Source organism: Carcharodon carcharias, chromosome 20, assembly GCF_017639515.1.
Source record: "Carcharodon carcharias isolate sCarCar2 chromosome 20, sCarCar2.pri, whole genome shotgun sequence".
Taxonomy (NCBI): domain Eukaryota; kingdom Metazoa; phylum Chordata; class Chondrichthyes; order Lamniformes; family Lamnidae; genus Carcharodon; species Carcharodon carcharias.
In genome coordinates, this window is record NC_054486.1 from 60013528 (window position 1) to 60032094 (window position 18567).

At 39.0% G+C, this 18567-nt stretch overlaps 1 protein-coding gene across 5 annotated transcripts in view; it reads left to right on the plus strand.

The window, feature by feature from the left end:
* The window catches only part of LOC121292169 (armadillo-like helical domain-containing protein 4), a 137081-nt gene that overhangs the window by 30073 nt on the left and 88441 nt on the right, over positions 1–18567 (plus strand). For 3 of the 5 annotated variants that reach the window (XM_041213809.1, XM_041213811.1, XM_041213810.1), the window contains exons 3-5: positions 677–946; positions 1470–1721; positions 9547–9759. In XM_041213809.1, coding sequence (XP_041069743.1) covers positions 677–946; positions 1470–1721; positions 9547–9759 — 735 coding nt within the window. Of the gene's footprint in view, positions 1–676; positions 947–1469; positions 1722–9546; positions 9775–18567 lie in introns of all 5 variants that reach the window. The other 2 variants (XM_041213807.1, XM_041213808.1) reach the window with 2 other exon arrangements.

Sequence of the window (18567 nt, forward strand, 5' to 3'; positions counted from 1 at the left end):
CATTAGAAGCAGTTTAGAGAAGGTTTACTAGACTAATACCATGAATGGGTGGGTTGTCTTATGAGAAAAGGTTGGACAGGTTAGGCTTATATCCACTGGAATTTAGAAAGGTAAGAGGCAACTTAGTTTAAAACCTTTAAGACCCTGAGGGGTCTTGACCGGATGGATTTGGAGAGGATGTTTCCTCTTGTGGGAGAATCTAGAACTAATGGTCACTGTTTTAAAAAAAAGGGGGTTGCTCAATTAAGACCGAGATGAGGAGAAATTTTTTCTCTCAGAGGTTGTAAGTCTTTGGTACCCTCTTCCTCTAAAGCCAACGGAAGCAGAGTCTTTGAATATTTTTAAACTAGAGCTAGACAGATTCTTGATTAACAAAGGGGTGAACGGTTATTGGGGGTGGGCAGAAATGTGGGGCTGAGGTTACATTCAGATCAGCCATGATCTTATTGAATGGTGGAGCAGGCTGTAGGGGCCGAATGGCCTACTCCTCCTAATTCCTATGTTCATTTCATACTTAAATTTGCTCTCTGTACCATTCTTTGTCTCTTCTTTCATATTTTATTTGCAATGCAGCTTTTAGATAAGGCCCTTCCACATGACGTAAGGCTTTATTTATTTTGAATATAAATTTAATGTTGAACCATTTTTGCATTAGCATTAAATATTTTCATTACAGCAGAAAACACAACTTCCACAAAAGAAATGACACCTATAACTCCTACTGAAATGATGCTGCCGATTGCTGAAACAGCAAGCACAAAAATAACCCAGGCAGTTACAACGGGCACCAACACAAGACAAACCATATCATGGAAAACTAAGAAAACTTCTACAGTGGCATCTGATGTTACAGATAGAACAATGCTGCCATTACTGACAACCATTGCACCATCAGTGGAACCCACAGTGCCACCATCAAGTATAGGTCAGCAACTTGAATCAGAAGGTACACATATATCCTTTGTACAGTATGAGTAGCATTAACAGATGAAAAATGTAGAGTAGGTTGCCAAAAAAGTGAATATGTGGAGAAAACAGAGGATTTATTAAAACTGAATATGTATTTTGAAGTAGTTGCAGCAGTTTTATTCCTTGTTTCATGTTCAAGTATAAGGCTACATTGCAGTATTTAGGTTCATAAAAGAAAGAAATTGAATATTGTAGTTTGTTCATTGGTTCCTCACTCAAACTATATTCATTGTAGTATACTTCAAATTAATTAGTGTGCTCTACTGCTTTACAGTTTAGTAGTAGGATGTAATACACAGTAAAACTGCATGGTAATAAATTATTTTGTTACTACTTGCTCTCCAGCTATAATAAACCTGGTTGAAATTCCATTATAGCTAATACCTTGATCATTTGAATTCAGATGAATGTAATTTATTGCTACTTAATGAAAGCTACTGTTAATTTCAGAATCATATTCATTTGTATTGTGATTTTCAAACTTTTTTTTGTATTTACAGCTATGACCAGTGCTACTGATTTACCACAACAGGACTCAAATACGTTTTCCTCTATAGCAGCATCGAGCACTGAAACCAACCACACAGCACTGCAGGCATCTGCCACAAAAACAATGGAAGTGATGAAGGTTAAGTCTTCTATCTCGTCACCTGTGCTAAGAGATAACACATGGCCCTCCTTAACAACAACTGTGGCTCCATCTCTGAGTGACACAGAACCGCCAACGTATATGCTGGACACGGAGTCAAAAGGTATGGCTGCTAACCTTGTTAGTCGGCGGAATTAACTTTGGTAAGTATGCAAACTGCCGTCGAAGCTGCTGCATTCTGCTCCACTTTGTAAATTCATTTTTCTTTTCCCTCTTTCTCTTATCAGCCTGCCCCATTGCGATTGCTCCTGCTCTGTTTACAAGGCATTTAACCATTTGTATATTTTTATGATTCTGCATTTCTCTTGTTCAGTGAATTGCTCTTTTTCCCATTGTTATCAGCCTGTTTGATTCCCTGCATTTCTCCATTTTGCAACTCTTATTTCTGTTCTTGTGCGTATCCTACTTTCTTTATAATTAATTTAATCAGTTGATTTTGAGAGACATATACTGGCACCAATCACTGGTCCTATTGGCTAGCACTGCAGATTACATGGGAATTGCACAGGAGGCCAACTTTGAGGTATAAGAACCAAGACTTGACTGGAAGCCACTTAGACAGTTCCATTTCCCAGACAGAGATGTTCCTGTTCCTAGCTCTAGTGAAGTTAAATACATTACTGCCATTTATGCTTAGGACCTGCTAAGATGGTTGGGGGTTAGGTGGCGGGGGGGTGGGGTCAGGGCTGGGGTGGGGGTTTGTGGCAGGGACCTGGAGTAGTGGCAGGTAGAAACAACTTGCTGCGGTTTCTCAACTGTTGTGGAGAGATAGAAAGTTCTGAAAACATTTAGTTACATAACACACAGAAATATAAAGAAGACCAATGTTCTCACAGATTTTCTTCTGAAAATTATAATATAAAATTCAGATGACCCTGCAGAAAGTAATGGCCAAGATAAAAGTGGAGAAGGAAACTGGGGAATTTTTCAGTGTTGTTTTTGAGGCCTCCGGAATCTGCCCTGCTTTTTAATTTAATTTCTCCTTTCTCTTATCCTTTCAATCTAACCATCCACTATTTCATTGTGCTTCTGTTTCTTGCTCTTTCTGCTCCATTTCACATCACCATTACAGTCTGTCCCATCTTTACAATTAATTTAATCTACTTCTCACTTTAATGGGCCATCTAATTTCTGCTGCATCTTTGAAATGTATTTCTAGTTTTTCCCCATCTTTTCAATCATGGTTTTAACATTTCCACCTTCTTGTGCTGCATTTTAACCCCCACCCCATGTCCATTCTGTTGCCTTTGTAATAAATTAGCTGATCAAATACTTTTCATGTCCATTTACCTCTGTTGCATTTCTCCATTTCTTTGGTCTCACTGCTTCAACCTGCTTGGCAACTTCCCAATTGTGTTTATCTTCGTGCCGTTCTTACTATGAAAAATTAAACGATTTTTCATTTTTTATGTACTTCCTTGTCAGTGTTATAATATCTTCCTCCCCTGTTACACGAAATGATCTACCCACCATTTCACAGCACTCAGCAGTTATTACAAGTATAAGGTCTGTCTTAGACCTTCTTTCAGACAATGATCGTTTCCATGAAGTGAACAGAATGTCTCAGGTGTGAGCCCATACTGCCCATTATTTAATTGTAAAATGACATAACCCTGGGCTGTAAGCCCTGAGATTTGAACTGGATCTTTCACGTGTGCCCTCGTGCATGCTTCTTGAATCTGAAGATGGACACTTCAATGTGATTAGAACATGTGGATTATTTAAGATACTTTAATTTACAGAAAGTAAATGAACATATAGAGATGAACAAAACACACTTCACTCAATTTTCACTTCTCAAAAAAATTAAGAAACAGTTGTAAACTACATGTCCTGTCCATTTTGTGGGCTTACTTACCAGTACCTCAGGTGCTAATTCTAACTCTTAAACTACCTTTCCTCTCTCCCACTGTTAGAAACTAGGTGAACAGGCAAAGTGGAGTGTTTGAAATACCAACCCAGATACTCACTGGGCCGGTTTTTTGAGTTGGGTGAGGGTACTGGGAAGGGAGTTATGGTCACACTGTGGAGTTTTACTAGTGTGCATATTTTTTGTTAGGTTTCCCACTCAGAACATAAGAACACAAAAAATAGGAGCAGGAGAAGACCATGCGACCCATTCAATGATGAACATGGCTGATCTTGGACTCCAACTCCACTTTCCCATCTGCTCCCCACATTGATTCCCTGAGAGATCAAGAATCTGTCTATCCCAGTATTAAATATATTCAATTATGGTGCATCCACAGTCGTCTGGGGTAGAGAATTCCAAAGATTCACAACGCTTTGAGTGAATAAATTTCTCATTTCAGTTCTAAATGATTGTCACTTTATCCTGAAACTGTGCCCTTTGTTCTAGATTCCTCATGCAGGGGAAACAACCTCAGTATTGACCCTCTTGTGTCCCTTCACCTTGAATGTTTCAAAGAAATCACCTCACATTCATCTAAATTCCAGGGACTATAGATGCAATTTATTCAGTCTATCATAGGACAGCCCCCTCATTTCAGGGACCATTGTAGTGAACCTTTGCTGTACTGCCTCCAATGCAAGTAGACCCTTCCTTAAATAGGGAGGCCAAAATTGCACTCAGAATTCTAGGTGTGGTCTCACCAAAGCCCCGTACAATTGTTGCAAGATTTTGTTATTCTTGTACTCCAATCCCCTTGTGATAAAGGTCAACATGCCATTTGCTTTTTTAATTGCTTGTATGCTAACTTGGGTGTACTCGTGCAAGGAACACAAAGTCCCTTTGAACCTTAACATTTACAAGTTTCATGCCCTTTAAAACATATTCTGCTTTTCTATTCTTACAACCAGAGTGAATAACCTCACACTTCCCCACATTATATACCATCTGCTATCTTGTTGCCCTTGCACTTAACCAATCTATATCTCTTTGCAGCGTCTTTGTGTCCTCCTCACAGGTAGCAATCCCACCTAGCTTTGTATTGTCTGCAAACTTAGATAAATTACACTCAATCTCTTCATCTAAGCCATTAATATAGAATGTAAATATCTGAGGCCCCAGCACTGGTCTGTGCCGCATTCCACTTGTCACAGTCTGCCAACTTGAAAATGCTCTATTTATCCCTACCCTTTGCTTCCTGTCCATTGACCAATCCTCTATCCATGCTAATATATCACCCTCGACTTCATGAGCCCTTATCTTGTATATTAACCTTCATGTGGCACCTAATCAAATGCTTTTTGGAAATCCAAGTATGCTACATTTACTGGTTCCCCTTTATCTACTAGTTACATCCTCAAATACTCCAATAAATTTGTTAAGCAGGATTTCCCTATCGTAAAACCTCTTGACTTATCCTAATCATACTATGATTTCTACGTGTTTTGTTAAGACTGCCTTAATAATAGATGGCAGCAGTTTCCCAATGACTGATATCAGGTTAACTGGCCTGCAGTACTGTTTTCTCTCTTCTTCCTTTCTTGAATAGCAGTGTTACATTTGCCAACTTCCAACCTGCTGGGATCATTCCAGAACCTAGGGAATTTTGGAAATCATAGCCAGCACATCCATTGTCTTTTAAGGCCCTAGGATGTAAGCCATCAGTTCGTAGGGATTTGTCGGATTTTAGTCTCTTGAGTTTCTCTGGCACTTTTTATCTGCTGATATTAATTAACTTAACTTCCTCACTCTTATTAGGCCCTAGGTTACCCTCTATTTCTGGTATGTAACTTTTGCCTTCTACTGTGAAGACTTACACAACAGATTTGTTCAATGTCTCTGCTATTTCCTCACGATAGTTTCACCTGTCTCTGTTTGTAAGTGACCAATGTTTACTTTAGCTACTCTTTTTTTCTACTTGTGAAAGCTCTTACAATCTGTTTTTATAATCTTGGCTAGTTTACTCTATTTTTCTTCCTTTTTATCAACTTTTTAGTAGCCCTTTGCTGGTTTCTAAAACATTCTCAATCCTTGGACTTACCACTGTTCTTTGCAACATTATAAGCCTCTTTTAATCTAATGGTATCCTTAATCTTAAGTAAGCTACAGATGGATATTTCTTGTGGAGTTTTTGTTTTTCAATGCAATGTATTTCTCTTGTAAATTTTGATTTATTTCTTTAAATGTTTCCCATTGTTATTTACTACCATATCTTTTAGTCTATTTATCCAGTCAATCATACCTATGGATCGGCTTTGTTTAAGTTCAAGATTCTTGTTTGTGGTTGGAGGATGTGATTTTCAAACTTAATGTGGGGCTTCAATTGTATTATGATCACTATCTCCCAGTGTATCATCTACTATGACATTACTAATTCAATCTGCCTCATTGCACAATACAAGATCCAAAAAAGCTGTATCCCTGGTTGATTCCACAATGTATTGCTCCAGGAAACTGTCACAAAACCATTCTACAAACTTATCTTCCAGATCACCTTTGCCAATTTGATTGGTCCAGCCTATATGAGATTAAGGTCCCTGACAACTATCACATTACTTTTGTTACAAACTCCAATAATTTCTTGCTCTGTCTGATTATATAACTACTGTTATGGGGCCTATAAAGAACTCCCACCAGTGTTTTCTGACACTTGTTATTCCTAATCTCCACCCATACTGATTCTACTTCCTGATTTTCTGGAACCAAGATCCTTTCTCATTAATCACCTTATATTGTCCTTTATTATCAGGGACATCCCTCTTCCTTTTTCATTCTGCCTGTTGTTTCAAAATGTTGTGTACCCTGGAATATTTATTCTCAACCTTTGTCACCCTTGATCAATGTATCTTGTCATGAAAAGATAGCAGTGTCTACAAGGTTATTGGAAATTATTTTTAAATTGGAATTGTAGCAGGATCTGTCTGTCTGTGTCTTAATTGGATTAATGCCAGCTAGCCTGGGTGCTTTGATATATAGTAGTTTGAGATGTTAATTGGGTAAACATTAAGTAAGGATTGAAGGTAAAGAGTATATTTGCATTTGTTGAATAAACCATTCAAAAGAATGGGTGAAATCTTGCACCTAGCTAGAAGACACCAAGCAATATGTTTATTTTTTCAGCTTACTAATAAAATTGGTGGAATTGAAAGGATTATTGTTGGGAGAGGTAAAGTTAAAAAAGCTAGTAATACAATGGAAAATTTACATTCAAAGGGGAAGAAGCTAGGTATAAACAGAAAGAAGTTTGTGTGTGAGTCAGAGGCATTAAAGGTCTAACCAGCCTGTAAGCCTACAACTGTCTGCAAAGGAAACAAATTGCAAGGGACCTTATTTTGAATTTGTAAGGTAAAACGTGCTTTATCGGGTGTCTTTTAAAGTCTATGGATTATTGTTGCCTTGGTGAAGATTTACCTGGGATTGATTAATTTGGGGATTTGTTTAAAAGCCATTATGGTAGTAATTCATAGACATGTGTATGCGTTTAATTTATTGTAAATTTTAATAAATGTTTAATTCAGTTTTATATAAAAAAAAACCTATTGCGGCTTGGTGGTTTTATTCCTGAATTCGGAGCTCATCTCAAACATACCAATTGAAAATATAGTTTATGATCGTTGTTCAGGTTTCTCTCTGGCATTTAAACAACTCAGCCTTTACCAACTGCTGTGTCATAACAATCTGTAATGGCTATTAGATCTAAGCCATTTTTCTGTATTGGGCAGTGGTGCAACTATCATATTGTGGATGCACCATGACCAATTTTTTAAACTATGATTCTCTGCATGGATCTTACGCTGCTGCAATATTGCCATTAGACTCTGTCCCTTCCTGTACCACTCAACTTGCCTTTACTCACATTGATATACTTTTCTATTGCCTCAACTTTTGTCTTTTGATTTCTAAATCTCTCTTAACCTGAACCCTTCTCTGCCTCTGCTAAAACCATTTTCCCTACTTTGACCATGTTTACTGCTACACTCATACCCAGAAGGAAAGAAACAGTTCGGACCAGCACTTTTATTTCCCAGTTTTTATTGATGTTCCATTTTGAGGTATACAAGACCAGTTCAGACCAGTCTTCTTATTTCCTAGTTTTTACTGTTTTTTTCGTTCTGGGTCTGTTTGTATGATTTGTCCCTTCCTGTCTACATTCTGGTTACCATTACCCGCATTGCTGTCCTGCACTATTACCTTGTCCTGCCTCTTTAACTTTCCAAATCCCCCTCACTTTAACCCTCCCCTCCCCCTACTATTCAGTTTAAAGCCCTCCCTACAGCTCTAGATATGTGACTCACCAGGGCACTGGTCCTAGCAGAGTTCAGGTGAAGGCTGTCCCAATGCTCCCTCTTTCCCCAGTACTGGTGCCAGTGGCCTATGAATCAAAACCCATTTCCCTCTCACCAGTGTTTGAACCAGACAATCAACTCTTTGATCTTATTTACCTTAGGCCTAGTTTCCCAACAGACAATTTGATTGACAGCCCTGACTTCCAGTTGGGCAGGGGCACTTGGAGCAGGTGGCAATTGCAGGAACAGAGCTTTCAGCAACTAATGAGAGTGGGGCATCGTAAGGAAACAGTCCTGCTCATCCTAGCCCACAATAAGTGCAGTAAGGGCACTTAACTTTTCCCTGAAGCTGCCCTCACCTCTGAGTTGCTGGGTTTCTAAGGCCTGGGAAACTCCGTTGCTCACAATGAAACCTGGAAGGGAAGTTAGTTGTGAGGCTCCAAGCTTTATTATAATTAAATAGCTAACTTGCCTCCTGGGAGTGAGTTGGCTGCACAACCTTATCCAGCCTCTGTAAACCCTGAATTGGGTGGGTTAGAGTTGAGTTTGAGATTTTACCCAACCCAACCCCACCCCATTTTTGGGAATTAAAATTATCCCCTCTTTTCCTGTTTGATTGCAGTTTTAACATGTCACAAATATATTGCAGGTTCTGGCCACTATGTAGCTCTGTGAAATGAATTTTGAAAATATCTCCCGATTTTGTTGCTGTCTTGTATATAAAGTTTTTATATTTATTAACTGATAATGGACAAAGCCATGCACAATTTCTAATTGCTTTTTGAACATAGAACAGTGGATTGAGCCTTTTCACTATCTTCTGTTACTTTATGTCAGTTATTTTTCATGCATTAGTGTAATTGCACCATATTTTGTATCGCATCTTATTAGTACTGACTAATGTGAACAGACTAGATTAATGTCTCTAGTGACATTAAGGGGAATTATCAATAGCTCTCTTTGAATCATGTTTTACTGACATTACAAGCCTTGTAACATAAAATTCCTTTTAAAAAAAATCACAAAGCTCCAATTTCTCCAAGTGTGTATTGACATATCCCTGTAAATACTGGCTTTATGGGGTTCCATTCTTCCCATTGCAGATCAGTAAATGTCAGAGCAGTGTAAGTTATGTTATCATAGAGAAAGTTAAGTACGTAGAGAATTTAGAAAGGTTTCAAGAGGGTAAGTAACAACAGATTTTTCCTATTGCTTGGTATATCAGTAATAAAGGAGCATTGACTTAGGCCATTCATTAGAATTGCAGTGGGTGGGGAAATGAGAAGGATAATCTGCTCAGTGGATTCATTTAACTTGGAAATGTACAGTAAATGCTTGAAAAGGAAGAATATAAAATTACACTGGAAATGACAGAGGAGCGGGATTACATTAGATAATAGTTCAAGATGGGCTAAATATTGTTTAATTGTCTCCAACATTTGGGAAAACTTGACACTGTTAGTGTTGATGCGCTATGTCCTCATTTTCTGTCATTTGAGCCCAACTAGACACTGCTCGTTGAAGTTGTAAAAGATTCTATGGTCAAGAGTTCAAATGTTACATTTCAGATCCTCCAAAGTTCATTTTTAATGCATTTTATTCATAAACTTCAATTCTCAGAAACCTTTCTTCACAATCTTTTACTTTAAACTAGTTATCGTGCTGAATGTTCTTTTACTTAAGTACATTTCATACTGAACTATTTTCTATGTTGATATTTTGTCCATTTGCAGAGGAAGATGATGAAGATGACGAGGAAGACGAGGAGGATGAAGATGATGAGGAAACTGACTCTGATGAAGACAGCATGGAGTATGACATGGAGGTGCCTTCACTGCCATATATAACACCTGGAGGGCCCATAAGAGACGACAGAAACTTGACAAAAGTGATGGAGATGTCATATCAGCTCCCAGATTCCTTTGAGTGGAATCAGCATGATCAAGGTACTAAGAATCTGGGTAAGAGTAAATCTTTGTGTATAGCCTTTATGTGCTATTTTTAACCAGCATTAGAATACTGCTGTTAGATGCGTAGTTGAATAGCAGTAACTTTCAATACACCACACTGGGATTCTATGCATTAATGACCTCATTTGGGCTAGGATTTATCTCTCTGCATGAAGGATAAGTATCAAACTTAATTTTAAATCCAAATGAATCTCAATTGCACTACTGTATCGGGAAAAAAAAGTAAATTGAGATTACATGGGAGACAGCCCTGATCCCTTCTGGAAAATATGCACAATGAGATATTTTTCTATATTTAATATGTTCTATGTGTATGTTGGTTGTAAACTGGAAGAAATTGCCTCCTTTCATTCATTTTTGTGGGTTAACAGTGGGGGAAAAAGTAACATATTAAATTGGCTATGAACTTATATGTTTTAATACAATTTTCTTACTTAATTTGAACATAATTGCATTTTTGATGGTGGGACCCATTTCTGCACCACAATGGCTAGGCTGATGTTTTTGTTTTGGTTGGAGCTTGCCATGTGTGTGCTTGTCATATAGCTGTGATAGACTTGTGGTACATTAAAATGAGGATGGCCAACATCGGAATGTCCAGAACTTGAGGCTTGTGCCCCATTGCATCAAGTATAATTAAGCGTACTTGTTATAAATACTGGCACAAGCACTTTACTCTGGAGCTTGCACCCTGAAGCAACTTTGAACAGTTGCATAAGAGTTTTTTGAGCATTTTTCTTTTACCTTCACCAACAGATTTGACCTTTTCTCCATTAGCTTGAGGCCACTTAGAATCACCCCATGCCTGTAAGATGTTCTGTTATAATTATGGAATTCCTTTTGGCCATTCCCTTGTTTGCTATTTTACTAGAAGAGAAGGAGGAAGAGGAACATGACATGATGGAGAAAAAGAAAGCTAGGCAGCATTTGAGGAGGAAGTACCTTAACAGCTATTAGTCTAGAATGTACAGGTCATGCAAATCTTATGCAGACCTTGGAAATGAGCACTGTCTGAGGGCCTATAGGAGAGCTGCTTGAAGACTTGTAGCCAAGATCAGCAGCTCTACCTTTTATGCCAGCAGCTCAAGCAGAAACAGAGAACTTGTACAATATCATTCAGGTGGCCATCCAAGAATACATTTCCTGGTCCCTGAGAGCATCATCTTAGGTGAAGGGAATCACAGTCAGTTTGACATGAATGCCAGGCAGCAGTGTGACAGAACCATACATTTTATCCGGTTGCTAAGCTCCCTAAAGTGTGAAAATGAAAGATCAGTTAACATTCCATCAACCATTCACACTCATTCCAGCTGCAACACTATTATTCATTTGAGCCCATCAGGGGTCATTGTCAATTCTGGCTGATGGACTCTGCTCTTGGATGGAAGATAGTAGGCTAAGAACTGACATTGGAGTGGGGCTTTTTAAAAAAAACACACAATGGCTGCTGAAGTCTGTGAAGAGGAGGTTCTGCCCTGGCAGTGTAGGACAGAATGCTGTGAATTAAAAAGGATAATTTACCAATGGGAAGTATTACATGTTCTTTATTTTGTATCATTACGCAAATCTATCAACCAATTAGTAAGCAGGTATCCAACAGTTAAGACCATGCTTGGTTTGAAAATTCAAGACTTCCAACAAAGCTTCACATACAGTTGGATCTTCTTGCAATCTGTCAGTGACGTCCTTGTACATAACTGCAATTGTGTTAGCAGCCTGCATACATCATTAATTATGGAGTTACCTGAGGCCAAATGATTTCCCATATAAACAGGTCTTCCAAAGACATCCCATCTACTGTCTCCTCTTTGAAGTCTTAACGTTTTGGCTTAATTAATGGTGTCACGAAAATATGCATACTTCAATTTAAATGCCAGATTATAAAAACAAGCACTACCAAAAGTCCTCATAAGCATTACAAGAGTCCCAACATGAGCTACAGCAGTCACCCAACCAGCTTTTCTGAGGCCATCAGGGGAACACCTTGTAAAGTGTCCAAGTTCATACAGCCCTTCATCACTCTGTCTCTGACAACATTGCTTTTCCCCCTCCCCCACTGCTCTCAACAATTCTCTCCACTCCAGCACGGAAGATACCTTGGAGAAGAGCCTCTTGAGGTCGCACCATCAGATGCTTCATCCTTTCCAGGCATCAGCTCAAACATTACAAAAAGCACTACAGGTTGATCACTTGAGAGAGAGAGAGATGAATTTAAGGCAGTTATTATGTTTGACATCAAATTAATCACTTATCACATTTGATGCATTGGTCTGCAGCGCAGTTTAATAAGCAACCTCTGAGTTTGCACCGTCAGTTTGTCTTTGATATAGAAGTTATTGGAATGGTTTGAATGTTCTATTTGCAGAATGAATAGAATGATGAACAAGGATAGTTAATCAGAGGGCCAATTAGCTGATTCATCACATCTCTTGCTGCAAGCATATAGGCTTTTTATAAAAATTTTCATGGGGTGTGAGTGTCACTGGCAATGCCGGCCTTTGTTTCCTATGAACCTTGCTTCTCTTCTTCCTTGAGGTAGCCCCCCCACCCCCCCACTTCTATTGCTGCTTTCTCCAATGAGAACAGCGATAAGTTCTATCATTTGATTATGAATATAACAGCACAAATCTACTACTTTAAATAAATGCAGTCTACTCCAGTTATAAATGGATATTTCATTAATGAGTACATATCTAGATGTGACCATATCTAAATAGGTGTTCATTCCAGTAGAGCTACAACACTGTCATCTACCTGACAAAGTGGAAAATTGCCCAAGTACATCTTGTCCACAAGATTTCGGAAATATCCAAACCATCTAATTACCACACAACAGCCTACTCTCAATCATCAGCAGAGTGATGGAAGGTGTTATTGACAGTGCTATCAAGCAGCACTTACACTCTAGTAACCTGCTAAGCAATGTTCAGTTTGGGCTCTGGCCACCAGGACCTCTCAGCTCCAGACCTCATTGCTCCAAACATGGACTAAATGACGGAATTCCAGAGGTGACGTGAAAGTGACTGCCCTTGCTGTTAAGGCAGCATTTGACCTAGTAGAATTGAAGGCAATGGGAATCAAGGGGAAAACTCTCAACTGGTTGGAGTCATACCTAGCACAAAGGAAGGTGGTTATGGTTGTTGGAGGCCAATCATCTCACCCCCAGGACATTGTTGCAGGAATTCCTCAGGGCACTTTGAGGCCCAACCATCTTTAACTGCTTCATCTTTTTTTCCTTTCCTCCACCTTAAGTTCGGAAATGGGGATGTCTGCTGATGATTTCAGTGTTCAGATCCATTCGCAACTCCTCATATAATGATTCTGTACCTCGCATGCAGCAGGGCCTGGACAACATTCAAGCTTACGGTGATAAGTAGCCAGTAGCAATTGTGCAAGCCGAGGAGGTATTTCTTCTCTCAGGGCCATGAATCTTTGGAATTGTCTTTCCCAGAGAGCTGGACGCTGAGTCATTGAATATATTCAAGGCTGAGATGGACAGATTCTTCAATTATAGGGGAATCACAACTATGGGGAAAGGCAGGCCATGTTGAATGGCGTGGAAAAGGATCAAAGCACCGTGTGGCCTATTTCTGCTCCTATTTCTTTGTTCTTCTGTGTCACACAAGTAACAGGTGGTGACATCTCTAACAGGAGAGTCTAACTGCCTCCCCATGACATTCTTTGGCATTTCCATCACTGAATTCCCCACCAACATCCTGGGGGTCACTATTAATCAGAAACTTAAATGGACCATCCGCGTAAATACAATGGCTACAAAATCAGGTCAGAGGCTGGGTATTCTGTTTTGAATAATTCACCTTCAGACTCACAAAACCTTTCCACCATCTGTAAAGACACAGTCAGGAGCGTGATTAAACAAACACTCCAAGAACACAAGGAGCATGACACCATTGAGAACAAAGCCCAATTGATTGTTGCCCCTCCACCCCACCTCCTTAAACATTCACTCCGTCCACCATCAGTTCAATGTGGCTATATTACAAGGTGCACTGCAGCAACTCATCAAGGCTTCTTTGACAGCACCATGCAATCTCTACCACTTAGAAGGATAACAGCAGGTGCATGGGACACCAACATCTGCAAGTTCCCGTCCAAATCGCACACCATTGTGGCTTGGAACTATATTGTCATTCCTTCAGTGTCTCTGGGTCACAATCCTATAACTTCCTACTTAATAGCTCCGTGGGAGCTCATTCATCTCACAGATTGCAGCGGTTCATGAAGGCTGTTCACCACCACCTCATAGGCAATCAGCGATGCCCTCTCATCTCAAGACTGAATTTAAACAAGAGCTGTGGCCCTTAAAGGAACCACTGGAGGGCACCACCAAAATGTAAGCTTTTTGAAAAGTCAAGTCAGAAGTGGATTTTAAAATCCAAACTGGATAAATTTTGAAAAATAGTCAATCAAAATGGCCAATTTGAATTTAGGAATTAATTGGAAACAAATGGTTGATTATTTATATATGTGCATTGCAATATTTTGGCCACCCTCATCACTAGCTAGCTACAGATTTATGCTGTATTCTTTGACATAGACTTTTTTTGACTAGTGATATTATTGCACTTGCTTGGTCATAAGCATGCAGAAAATATGTATTTGTGAGGAAATATTAGAATAATTAATTTCAGTTGATTTATTTCATTACTTGACTCAAGTAGAAACATTAAAAAAATGATGAATGTTTAATCTAATAGTTATTTTAGAGTTGCATACAAATCTGAGAAGTGCAAAATACAATTAATTGTGAGGAGTCTTCTGGTATTTTGTAAATGTATACTAAAATCAAATTTGATTTTCACTGCTGCAATATATTACTGGTTAGAGTTGTGAAAATTAGACATTGATATATAATGAACATGCACTGGTGTCGTCACAGTTCTCTCAAATTGAATCCACATGTTCGTCAAACACTAAGATAACATTAGTTGTCTTATAAATGCTTTACCTATATTTTCTTTTCACTGTGAAGGTTTTAATTATTTAATTAAAGTTGGCCATCATATATCAAACTTATTATGGAAGTCATATTTGAAGCCTCTTTAAAATATGAATATAACTGCACAAATCTAATGATCTGACTTGCCAGTGTTGTAAACTTTCAACATTTTCACCTTTCTTTTATTAATGGCTTGGGATGAAATTGCCTGCCTGAATTTATTTTTTGATCATAAAATGCTGTGTGTTAATATGGAACGAAACATAAAAGGAGAAAAAATAATGCGAAAGATTTGATTTTGTATGTGTTATTTGTATAATTGGGCTGTGGTCTTAAGCATTGGGAGGAATTAGTGGGATAAAACTAAAGCTAAATGGTGCCACTATTTGGTACTATGCAGTGCAGTACCATTGATCCACTACCTTCCATTTTACATATAAGTTTAACTTTGGCTTCCTTGGTTGCATGAAGATAGTCTGGAATTGTTCATTACACAATCTTATGTCTTACAAATTTCAAGTCTATACTAAATATTCTCTGGTTTGACATAACTGAGTTCTCCAGTAAACAAACTCTAAACCCTTTATGATCCTAAATTTTCGCTATTTAACTAAGTGATACGAACAAAGAGCAGGAGTAAGCCACTCAGCCCCTCAAGCCTGGTCCGCCATTTAATAAGATCATGGCTGATCTGATAGTGACCTGAAACCTGCATCCCACCTACTCCCGATAACCTATCATCCCCTTGTTTACCAAGAATCCATCCCACATACCTCCGATAACCTATTGTCCTCTTGTTTACCAAGAATCTATCCACCTCTGCCTTAAAAATATTTAAAGACTCTGCTTCCACCACCATTTCAGGAAGAGAGTTCCAAAGACTCACGACCCTCTTGAATAAAAGATTTTCACCTCATCTGTTTTAAATGGACGACCCCTTATTTTTAAACAATGACCCCTAGTTCTAGATTCTTGCACAAGAGGAAATACCCTCTCCACATCCACCCTGTCAAGTCCCCTTCTGGATCTTATATGTTTCAATCAAGTCTCCTCTTACTCTAAGCTCCAACGGCTACAAGCCTAACCTTTCCTCAAAGGACAACCACCCATTCCAGGTATTAGTCTGGTAAACCTTCTCTGAACTGCTTTCAATGCATTTACATCCTTCCTTAAATAAGGTGACCAGTACCATGCACAGTACTCCAGATGTGGTCTCACTAGTGCCCTGTATAACTGAAGCACAAGCTCCCTACTTTTGTATTCAATTCCCCTTGCAATAAATGATAACATTCTATTAACTTCCTTAATTACTTGTTGTACCTGCATACTAGCCTTCTTTGATTCATGCACTAGGACACCCAGATCCCTCCGCACCTCAGAGCTCTGAAATCTCTCACCGTTCAGACAATATGTTTCTTTTATTCTTCCTGCCAAAATGGACAATTTCACATTTTCCCACATTATACTCCATTTGCTAGATCTTTGCCCACTCATTTCACCTATCTATATCTTTTTGTAGCCCGCTTATGCCCTGTTCAGAACTTACTTTCCTACCTATCTTTGTGTCATCAGCAAATTTGGCAACCATTCCATCTATCCCTTAATCCAAGCCATTTATACAAATTGTAAACAGTTGTGGTCCCAGCACTGACCCTGTGGCACACCACTCGTTACATCTTGCCAACCTGAAAAATACCCATTTATACTCTCTGCTGCCTGTTAGCCAGCCAACCTTCTATCCATGTCAATATGTTACCCTCTATGCCATGAGCTTTTGTTTTCCACAATAACCTCTGATGTGGCACTTTACCAAATACCTTCTGGAAACTTAAGTATATTATATCCACGGGTTCCCCTTTATCCTCAGCACATGTTACTTCCTCAAAGTACTCCAATAAGTTGGTTAAAAAGGATTGCCCTTTCACAAAACCATGTCGACGCTGCCTGATGACCTTGAGCTTATCAAAGTGCCCTGCTATAACTTCTTTAATAATAGCTTCTAACATTTTCCCTACGACAGATGTTAAGCCAACTGGCCTGTTGTTTCCTGCTTTGCCTCCCTCACTTTTTGAATAATGGAGTTACATTTACTACCTTCCAATCTAATGAGACCTTCCCCGAATCTAGTGAGTTTTGGAAAATTAAAACCAATGCATCAACTATCTCACTAGCTACTTCTTTTAAGACCCAGGATGAAGTCTATCAGGACCCGGGCTCTTGTCAGCCCGCAGCTCCAACAATTTACTCAGTACCATTTCCCCGGTGACTAATTTTCCTGACTTCCTCCCCCACTTCCATTTCCTGGTTTATAGCTGCTCCTGGGATGTTACTTATATCCTCTATAGTGAAAACTGATGCAAAGCACCTGTTCAATTCATCTGCCATCTTCTTGTTTTCCATTATCAATTCTCCAGTCTCACTTTCTATAGGACCAGTGCTCACTCTGTTAGCTTTTTTTCTTTTTTAAATATTTATAAAAACTCTTATTATCTGTTTTTATTTTTCTGGCCAGCTTTCTCCTTATTAGTCTTTTAGTTATTCTTTGCTGTTCCTATATTCAGTCCAATCTTCTGACCTGCCACCTGTCTTTGCACAATTATACGCTTTTTCTTTAAGTTTGATACTATCTTTAACCTTTTTAGTTAACCTCGGATGGTGTGCCCATTCCTTAGACTTTTCCTTACTTGTTGGAATGTATCTATTCTGTGCATTCTGAAATATCCCCTTTAATATTAGCCACTGCATCTCTGTAGACCTATCCCTTAACCTAATTTGCCAATTCACTTTAGCCAGCTCGGCTTTAATGTCGTCATAATTGCCCTTATTTAAGTTGAAAAGCATGGTTTTGGACCCACTCCTCTCTCCCTCAAACTGAATGTGAAATTCAATTATATTGTGGTTGCTGCTACGCAAGGGCACCTTCACTATGCGATCATTAATTACTCCTATCTCATTGCACAATACCAGGTCTAGTATAGCGTGCTCTCCGGTTGGCTATAGAACATGCTGAAAACATTCAATAAACTCCTCATCTAGGCTATCTTTGTCCATCTGACTTTTCCAGTCTGTGTAAATTAAAATCTCCCATGATTATCGCCGTGCCTTTCTGACATGCTCTACAATTATTTCTTCCCTTATGCGGCACCCTACCATGTGGTTTCTATTAGGGGGCCTGTACACAACTCCCACAAGTGACCTCTTGCTTTTACCATTTCTCATCTCTATCCAAACCGTTTCCACATCCTGATTTCCTGAACTTAGGCCATCCCTCTCTATTGTGCTAATACCATCATTGACTTACAGTCACCCCTCCATCTTTTCCTTGCTTCCTGTCCTTCCTAAATATCCTGTATCCTTCAATATTCATGTCCCAATCCATGTTCTCCTGCAGCCATGCCTCTGTAGTGGCTATCAAATCGTAATTATTTATTTCTATGTGCACTCTCAATTCATCTGTTTTGTTTCGGATGCTACGTGCATTCAGATACAGAGCTTTTAGTTTTATCCTCTTTATCACCTCTAGTTTCATCTGCTGATTTACTGTTAGATTTGTACTCTCTATCCCTTACTGTCATGGTCTGTTTTCCATTTCCTGTAATAGCTTTTTCTTTTGCCTTGTCTTTGTTCTTTGATTCACCTCATCTTCCCAAATTTGATCCCTTGCCCCCACTATTTAGTTTAAAACCCTCTCTACTTCCCTAGCTATGTGGTCTGCAAGAACACTGGTCCCAGCATGTTTCAGATGTAGACTGTCCCAACGGTACAGATCCCACTTTCAGCTGTACTAGTGGCAGTGCCCCACGAATCAGAACGCACTTCTCCCA